The sequence below is a fragment of the Panthera uncia genome (assembly GCF_023721935.1).
Source record: "Panthera uncia isolate 11264 chromosome C1 unlocalized genomic scaffold, Puncia_PCG_1.0 HiC_scaffold_4, whole genome shotgun sequence".
In the NCBI taxonomy this organism is placed as follows: domain Eukaryota; kingdom Metazoa; phylum Chordata; class Mammalia; order Carnivora; family Felidae; genus Panthera; species Panthera uncia.
Window position 1 is genome coordinate 20,728,132 of NW_026057585.1, and position 9,784 is coordinate 20,737,915.

The window sequence follows — 9,784 nt, forward strand, 5'->3', positions numbered from 1 at the left end:
CCATGATTTCATCAAGCTATGAAGAATAGTTCTTGGAGTATAAGTCTTCTAATATTTGTCGGGTGGGAACAAATAGTGTGTCTCCAATCCCTTTCTTTCATAGTGTCATCTGTCCTTTGTCATTTTCTGTTTTCACTATAAATTTTGAACGTCTTGTTGCCAAAAAGTCTAAGTTATGAAAACCCCCACATAACTCAGTTCTCTGTCCTTGTCTTCCCTGACCTATTGGCTGCACCTGAGTCAATTGAGCCATCCCACTTCCTTGGAAAACCTCTTTCACTGTGACTTTGCAGAATACCTTGCTATTGTGACTTTCCTTCTGTCTACTGCTGATTCCCTTTGAGGCTCCTTTGCTGAAACTTCCTTATCTCCCAAGGAAGATTTTGATTCTCTCTTTAAGCTGTGGGGTATTCCTGGGCCCCCTTCTGGCCGTTTTCTTTATCTGATCCCATCTTATGGCTTTAAGCGCCATTTATATACTGATGACACTCAAGTTTATATCTCTCCTTTGATCTGGAAATTCATATATCCTGATTGGATATCTAATTAGGCATCTTGAGTTTCCTGTTCCTTTCCTCACCACCCCCCACTCTCAAACTTACTCCTCCTGAAGTTTTCCCCTTTCAGTAAATGACCATTCTGCCCAGAAACCTCCAATAACTTCTCACCTCACTTAGATCAGAGCCAAAGTAGCTGCAGTGGCCTATATGGCCTTCCACTGGTGCTACGCAGTGTGATCAGGTACCCATGTGAGGCCATGAATGTTGTATCCAGACTGTGAGGACACCAGTACAGAAAGGGAGAGTAGGGCTTAGATGCTTTCACAGCAGTTTGACAGGTGATTTTTGGTGTATTGAATCTAATACAAGAAGTTAGGGCTTGCGTTTTATATATCTTTTAAAATTTTCTTTTAGTAATTTACTTTTACTATATTTTTTAAAAATAGCTTGCAATGGATTAGAAATTTTATTTTATTTTATTTTAATTAATTTATTTATTTTTGAGAGAGAGACAGAGAGTATGAGTCGGGGAAGGGCAGAGAAAGAGGGAGACACAGAATCCGAAGCAGGCTCCAGGCTCTGAGCTGTCAACACAGAGCCCGATGCATGGCTCGAACCCATGAACCACAAAATCATGACCTGAGCCAAAGTTAGACACCCAACTAACTGAGCCACCCAGGTGCCCCTGTATTAAAAAAATTTTTTTAATAACAATAAGTCATTTACCAAAAACAGATTGAGAAGCATTGCCCTTGACAGTGTGCCCCACTTTCTTTCTGCTCCATCCATGACCTCATCTCCCACCTCTCACCCCTGCCCCTCCACTGCAGCCACCCTGCCTACTTTGCTGTTCCTCTAACACTCCAAAGTCATGTTTCCCCTCTGTCTCTCTTTGAAGATACATGTGGCTTGTTTCCTCGCTGCCTTCAGTAAGGAAACGATGGTGAAGCTTTCCCTGCCCACCGTGTCAAACAAAAAATGCTGCCTACATCTAGCCACTGCCTACACTCTCTCCCCTTTCCACATGGCTTTATTTTTTCCTTTGTACTTTTCTCTAACATGCTATATATTTTGCTTATTTATCTTAATTTTCTCTCTTTCTCCATACAATGTTAGCTCCAGGAAGGCAAGGATTGTTATTTGTTTTGTTCACTGGTTTAGCCCCAGAGTCAAGAAGAGTACCTGGCACATAGTAGCTGCTCAATAAATAACTGTTAAAAACAAATTGAAATCTGAGAAGAGATTTACTGTATATAAGGAAATTATACAGGAGACAGGAAGTACCTTGGAGAAACTGAAAAGCTTGAGGCAGGTACAGAGATGGGAAAAATTTTCAAGTCGTTGGGATGCCCCTTTCTTTTCTGTCACAGGAAGGGGGGTTGCCTAGTCTTTCACCATTGCTGTTGCTAGAGCTTGTACTTGGAGCAAGTGAAGTTTGACTCTGTTCTTTGCCTTATTTCTAGGTCCTTCCCCGATTTAACGAGAAAGGAGAAGTGTTTAAGGCACAGATAATGAACGTGAGCTGGTCAGCTGATCACAGAATTATCGATGGTGCTACAATGTCACGCTTCTCTAATTTGTGGAAATCCTACTTAGAGAACCCAGCTTTTATGCTCCTAGATCTGAAATGAAGAGTATAAGGCGTCATTGAACTTTTTCAGCGTCCAAAGAACATGTAGAGCCTCGCTGCACAGCACACGTTCTTCGTCACAATTTGTATTATAAATGATTTGTATTGTGTGATTCAGGTTCCCAGGCACAATATTTATCTCCGTTCTGTTAGACATTTTACAGAAAATGAATAACGGTGTAATAGTTCTCCCGGGGCTGTCACATTTTGTAGGTCATAGTGTGACTTCTTACTATGGTGCTGAGGTCTTTGTGTCCATGGACTGAAACTAGGAAGAACAACGAAATTAACATTACTAAAAGACAGATTGCAATATCTGGTATTTACCCTATTTTTTTTTCTTTTCCTCTTTTAATTTTAGATTGCCCCTTAATGAAACTTTTCAATTACACTTAGTTGGGAAATGGAATTTACACACAAAAGTATCTTTCATTTCCCCACAATAATGCTAACTGTTGTATAAAAAAGTGCAATTATACTTAAACTTTTAAGATATCCACGGTTATGTTGCTTTGTAGAGATTATCTGTAAATGTCTTGTTTATATAAACTAATATCTTTTAAAAGAGAAAATTATAAGCTAATCTTAAAAATGCCCAATTATAGGGGTGCTTGGCTGGCTCAGTCGGAAAAGCATGTGACTCCTGATCTTGAGGTCATGAGTTCAAGCCCCACCTTGGGCATAGAGCTTATTTAAAAAAAAAAAAAAAAAAATCCCAGTTATAGTTTTATAACCAGTAAGGCTATCAAAAGTGTTTGCTTAAAATGAATATTCTTTTAGAATTGGTAACTTTTTGGTGTGTTGTTAGGAAAAAAACCACCTCTGCAAACTTGCCTCATGTAAGAGAAGTGCTTTAAATGTAGCAGCCGCTGACATTGTCTTACATTTAGAAGTCCATTGCCTTTTAACTATTTTTTATCTTTCTTGTCTTCAGCTAAAACATAGAATAGAATAAGAAATTAAGATGTATTCCATTCTCCATATCCTAAGAAGGAATGTGCATAACAAGAGAGAGAAGAGTCTAATGAGTAATTATGGACATTAAAATAATAAATCTCATACAGAAATGAAAGTATCATAATGATCATTTTGTAAGAGGCCCACTTTAATCAGAAATAGCATCAAGGTGAATATAATCCAATGTTTTGATTTGCATTCAGAAATCCAGCTTGCTTCTAATGTTTTCTAATTGATTACTATATGTTCAAGTGAAATTTTGTGAGAAAAAAGGTTGTTTTAAATCTGCTTGATTTTTTTTCAAAATGAAAATGACCTGTAAATTAGAAAATAATGGATCAAATGAATGTTATTATTTTTTAAATTTAGGTAGTACAAAGAGTCAAAAAGAAAATGAAATCATCCATGATCATACCACTATTAACATTTTGATCAAGGTATCTGTATACATAGCTATTCTTTTTATAAAAATGAGATCATGCTTTATCTACTATTTTATAATTTGATTTTTTAATTTAACATTATATCACAAGTAACTTGACATGTCAATAAACAATTCTACATTATCATACTTTTAAGTGGCTGCATAATATTCTGTGTGTGTTTGTTAGACATTTGATATTAAACATCTACTGTATACTCAGCATGGTGCTAAGCACTGGGCATAGAATACCTGCCCTCATGGTCCCTGCCTTCATTAATTTACAGTCAAATAGAGGAGGCAGGTATTAAATAATTCTAAAAAGTAAAATATCATTACATGTCTAACTGGGGAGAAAAACAAGGTGCTATGAGGGTGTCTAATAAATGTTGCTAATTCTGTCTGGGAGGGTTATGGGAGGATGTACCATAATTTAACCAATTCCCTATTAATGGCATTTGCAGACTTTTAAATGACTAACCATATGATCAGTTGTCTCTTAAGGAAGATTCCCCAAATCTACAGTGGACAGTGCTCCTTGCATCCCATGATTATAACTATAACCTAGTCATATGGCCACACCTAGCTGCAAAGGAGACTGGGAAATGAGAAGGCATGTGCTTAGCTAAATATTTTGTTACTATGGGTGAAGGAAATAATGGATATTAGGGGATAATTGCTGTCTCTGCCACAGAAGATATTTTATCCATTTCTGGTTACAGAAGACCATAAGATATATAACAATTTTTTAATGTCACATAGCCACTAATGTGCAAACTGACGCTCAACCCATGTGAATCCCCTTACGTCTTAACACAACTCTGACCAACTTGTCTGACTTAATCCAGTAACCAATAGGCAGTAGTATTGAGTTGAGACACTATCAAGTGAATTGCCTGACAAAGCCCAGATTTTACATTATCTTTCTCCAGGTCTTCTCTGAGCTTTCTCAGCAATTGAGAAAGCGGTTTCATTTCTTTTGTTTTCTTTTCTACTCTTGTCCCCTGGGACATGTCATAAGTCCATTATCAAAAAGGTCAAAGATTTGAGGGAGATAAATATGCAGGGACTACTTGTTGCATTCCATTGTTCAAATTTCTCTCCTCTTCAGCCTGAACCTTTACTTTTAAAGCTTAACTGTCAGGACTTTCTCCACTATTAGTAGCAAAAGCCTAATTCTTACTAGGTTATGTTACAAAGGGAACTCGATTCATATAACTGAAATCCTCAGGGGCATCGGTTTCAGGTATGGCTGGATCCAGGGACTTAATAAATTCCAGACTGTCTCTGTTTTGCTGTCCCTGTCTGCCTCTGTCTCTGTATCTCTGTCTCGTCACTCTGTAACTATTGGATCTTTTTTGCCTCATGTTGACCTCATTCTCAGGTCAAGCTGTCCCAGTGTGTTGACAAAGATGCCTACAAGTACCCAGACTTACATTCCTCAGAACTCACATTGTTTCCAGTTAAAATCTCAAGGGAAATTTAGATTGGTCTGGCTTGGTTCATGCCCATTAATGTGGGCAGGGGAGTATAATGGCCTGATTGGCCAGGCTTGGATCTTAACGGTCACCTTTGGAGCCTGGAAATCAGTCAGCCCCAATGCACATGGACTAATAAGAAAGGAGATCTGGAAGAACATCTGGGCAGATTAAAAAATAAAAGTCAACCAAATAAAGTGAGATATTGCCCTCCCACCCCACCTCATATTAAATAATGAATGTTTTCTTTTTTCTTCTGTTTATTTTTGAGAGACAGAGACAAGTGGGGAAGAAACAGAGAGAGAAGGAGACACAGAATCCGAAGCAGGCTCCAGGCTCTGAGCTGTCAGCACAGAGCCCAACGTGGGGCTGGAACTCACAAGCTGTGAGATAATGACCTGAGCTGAAGTCTGATGCCACCCAGGCACCCCAATAATGAATGTTTTCTAAGAGATCTCTTTAAGACCATGGGTACAGAGGAAGTTGAAGAGGTAGAATAGGGAGTAAGAGGTAAATACAGAAGATAATATTAAACTATTGGTTGTGATTCCAAGATTTTTCAATATCTCCGAGAAAGAATATTTGTATTTTCTTCTTAGTTTTAGTAACAAGAAGTAATGTGATTCTCAAATATCAAATGATGCAGTGTTGACACATCCGATGTCAAAATATGAATCACTAGCTTCAGTATTTTCTATTCATCTTTCTTGAAAATTTTGCATGCTAATTTATTCACTAGCTTTGATGTTTTACGCTTATACTGGTATATTAATTATGGCAGAAGGAAAAAGTTTAAGTTATATTTTCCAAGTCCATTGCTATGAAAAAAACAAGATTAACAGGATGCTATGGCTTACCATAGGGATATCTATCAAGAGAAAAAGAAGATATGCATTCCAATTTACCTGACATCCTATGAGAGATCATGGTCTTCAGGTTAAACTGATTCCTTCCAGATTCTTCAGCAAAGGCCTCAGCCATTCTTCACAGTACCTGTGCCAAGTCTCTTCCCTTCATTTAAGCACCTACACAAATGGCTCCCCAGCCCTGTTGTACCCAGCAGACAGCTCCTCCTTCTGTCTTCAGAGAACACAAAGTGATTCAACCCAAGGTTCTGTCATTTCTCCCCTTTTCACCTCAAAATCTCTATATTCTCACACTTTCCCTTTGTTTTCCTTTTGGAGGAAGATGTGATTCTCTCTCAGCAAAACCCACACTTCCTACTCTCTATTTTAATTCCATTTCTTCCTCCTGATCCTTGTTTTATGTTTAATCCCATGGGCCCATTTTGATCTTTTAGTCTCTTCCTTACATCTAGAATTGTACCAGATGCACGTCTCCAGCACGCTGGTTAAGATTCATTTCCAGTTCCTCATGGAGAAGTTATTGGAGACTGATCCCAGAACTCTCAGCAAATTTAATTTTTTTTCTTGTTGATAAATGTATCAGGGTAATGTCGTATGTCTGTAAACCTGTTTCCTTTTCTTTTTGGGCACATGGTTAAATATTTTCCAGCCTAGCCTGCAGTTATGTAGGGCCATGTGATTTATTTCTAGCCATTGGAGAAGGTAAAGTGATGTAACCATTTCTAAATGTGGCCCATAGAACCTCCCAAGAGATCCTCTGTACTCCCTCTCTTTTCTCTCCACAGCAACCTTGAGGACTTTATGTTGAAGGTGGCAGCCACACAAGATGGAAGAAACAAGCATCTCCAAATGACTAGGTGGTGATAAAGCCTCCCCACCACCACACCCCAGTACTGATTGGTTTGCATGTGATACAGGTGAAATAACTTGTATTGTTTGAAGACACTGGTATTTTCAGATTAATCTTTTACTTTAGGTAGTAATAACCCTAACTCTGAGCTTTCCAATGCAATAGTTACTAGCGACATGTGGCTCTTCACACTTAAATTTCAATTAATTATTGTGGCTATTGAGCAATTCAAATGTGGCTAGTATAACTGGGAAGCTGAATTTTAACTTTATTTCATTTGAATTAATTGAAATTTAAATGTGAAGAGCCATATGTGGCTAGTGTGCACCATATTGGACATTACAGACATCGAATATTTCCATTACCATAGAAAATGCTATTGAATCGTGCTGCCCTAATAAATATAGGGAGAGAACTGTTCTTACTTTTTTTTTTAAAGTTTATTATTTTGGGACAGAGAGAGAAGGTGCACACTTGTGAGGAGCAGAGAGAGAGGGAGAGAGAGAGAATCCCAAGCAGGCTTCAGAGTCAGCTCAGAGCCTGACGTGGGGCTCGAACCCACAACTGTGAGATCATGACCTGAGCTGAAATCAAGAGTCAGACGCCCAACCTACTGAGCCACCCAGGTGCCCTGAACTGTTCTTATTTTTAAACTAATCCCCTCCCCCAAGAAATTCTCTATTTCTCTAAAGCCAATTTCCCTCTACCTAAGAGAAGGCTCAAAACACTCCGTTCTCACATTGTTAGCTTTACCTGTACCTGCCTCTGCACGAACACACTCCTGTCTTGTTCCTTCTTGCCTTTGCCTAACTTTTAGAATGGATGGTCTTGAACTCCTTGTGATCTGGCTTCCTTCCCAGCTGCTCACCTGTAATCACAGTGTGCTCGGCAAAAGGTTTGGCCACACCTGTCTCCCAGATGTCTCCTAAATAGTTCTCTCTACCCCCATCACTCTCCTGAGCTCTAGGCACTCATTTTCACTCTTTCGTGTCTCAAGGTCATCACGTGTTTCAGAGAGACCAGGTCAACTCTGAATTATTTACGCTAAACCCTCAGGTGACTCATGTTATCATTGTTATCCCCACAAAATTACCACAGCTCTTTTCCGTTCCAGAAAGCATTACCATTTAGGCAAACACTGAAGGTAGCATTAATCCTTGATGACTGCAAGCTCAGAATGAAAGGGAAATGACTTCATTATGAGGCAGTTGCAGTCCTGAGCCGAAGGGTTTTAACCACGAGCTAATTCTTGTGCTAGTCAGACCCTTGTGAGAGAACTCTAGGCCAGCTTGCTAGAACTGAGCAGGAGAATTTGGAGATGGTCCAGAGAGCCACAAAACCCAATCACGAGCAAGAGTAAGAGATACTCAGGCTTTTACTGAGTATCATGTGGAATGTTACAACACAAAGCATTGAGAACAGCTGCTCTGGGCCTTGACAAGAGAAAGGACAGAAATGAGAACAGGTGGGAGATTAAGAATTTAGGTTAGATAAGAGGCAAAGTCGGGATGGTTAAAAAAGGGTTCAAGCTAATCCCAGGCTGAGGAGGGGGAGGCCGAGTCCCTCCAGCAAGCCCCAAAGCCTCCACCCGTCTGTATTTCCAGAGGAGCCGTCAGACTGTGCTAAACTTGGGGTAAGCTATGTCATTTGAAGTTTGCTGCAGGAAGCTTCTTAATATGTTCTAAACATGTGTTAAATAGTTCTAAAAATGTGGCAAAAAGAAAAGTAAAAAAATCAAGGTTATAAAATCTGTGTAGAAGTTGCAAGAGTGCAATCATCTGGAAAAACCTAACAAATTAATTTCCTGGGAAAAGGAAGCCAGAGTTCAAACTGCAGTAACAAAAGCAACTACGTTGATGGCAGGGGTAATTAAATTAATGGAAACTGCAGGGATGAATATAAATCAGAATGACTAATAATTTGAAACATTAGTTATTCAAATGCGACACAGAGTCCTCGATGAGCTAAGTCGCCACACTAATAACTGCAAACCAAGGGCTTTACAAATTGCACAAGAACCTGGCTTTGGTCCCATTATGTTTCTGTCACAAGCTTAGAAGGGCTCCCATTGGTTTGTTTTTAAAACCACCATTGTCATTTACTGCACTAGTTTCCCTAATAAGGTTGTGAAAATGAAAAATATTGATACATAAATGTAATGCACTCTAATTGTAATAAAATGGTATTTACAAAAGATGTTGGGGGGGTTGTAATTTTTTCTAAATGCATTGTCATTTCTCACAGCTTCTCTCTTTACTAGATGTTACAGGCTTAGTAATTGCATAGTATTTATGGAAATGTGAAAAAACAATTTTTGTAGTTGTCTTTTGAAATGTATACAATATGTCCTCAAAAGTTGGGTCTCTATCCTAGAAACAAAATATTATGTAATTCATATAGAATTATGCAGTTAAAGAGTTAAAAGTTTGGCATAGCTTTTATTTCTGTAGAACTGAAAAGCAGTGCATAAAAATAAAAGCAGAAAGAACGTATCTTTTTGTTATGTGGCCCAAAATACCTCATTTGACTGAAAGTGCAGTTTTGGGGTTCTTATTTGGTGGATATAGGAGGGGTATTGTTCTTTTGTTTTTGTTTTTTTCTTTTGAAACAAGACTGCAGTGGCTTCTATTCTGTGGTTCTGAGGTTTAAATTGCCCCAGAAAGTTGAAAAATATTCTGATTACTGCTTAGGTTTTATATTTCCTGTGAGAACATTCTTTACACAAGAAAACTATAGCACCAAGTTATTCATAAGAGAAATGATGTTTTGTTCATGTGTATTTTGTTTGCTAAATTACATATTAGACTCACAGCATGCTTTTCTCAAATGAAGATTTTAAACTCAAATTCAAATGACCTTCTAGTTTCTGGCCCATTCCCCATAGGCTACAGAATAAATGAGTGTCTGAATACACTAATTTCTTGTGTCTCCACTGTTGATTAGGTTAGTGAAATGCTGTGTGTATGTGTGTGTGTGTGTGTGTGTGTGTGTGTGTGTGTAAAATGACAGCCGGCACAAAATCCTAAGGTCAGAAGTACATTTGTATTCTTAGTTAAATACATTAATTTTTGGTTATAAAACA

The 9,784-nt window shown here is 38.4% G+C and overlaps 1 protein-coding gene across 3 annotated transcripts in view; it reads left to right on the top strand.

Moving 5' to 3' along the window:
- Nucleotides 1–3,665, top strand: part of DBT (dihydrolipoamide branched chain transacylase E2) — a 53,126-nt gene extending 49,461 nt beyond the window's left edge. For all 3 annotated transcript variants that reach the window (XM_049616730.1, XM_049616731.1, XM_049616729.1), the window contains one exon: nucleotides 1,964–3,665. In XM_049616730.1, coding sequence (XP_049472687.1) covers nucleotides 1,964–2,131 — 168 coding nt within the window. In that variant the 3' untranslated portion in view covers nucleotides 2,132–3,665. The remainder of the gene's footprint in view (nucleotides 1–1,963) is intronic.
- Nucleotides 3,666–9,784: the final 6,119 nt, after the last annotated feature.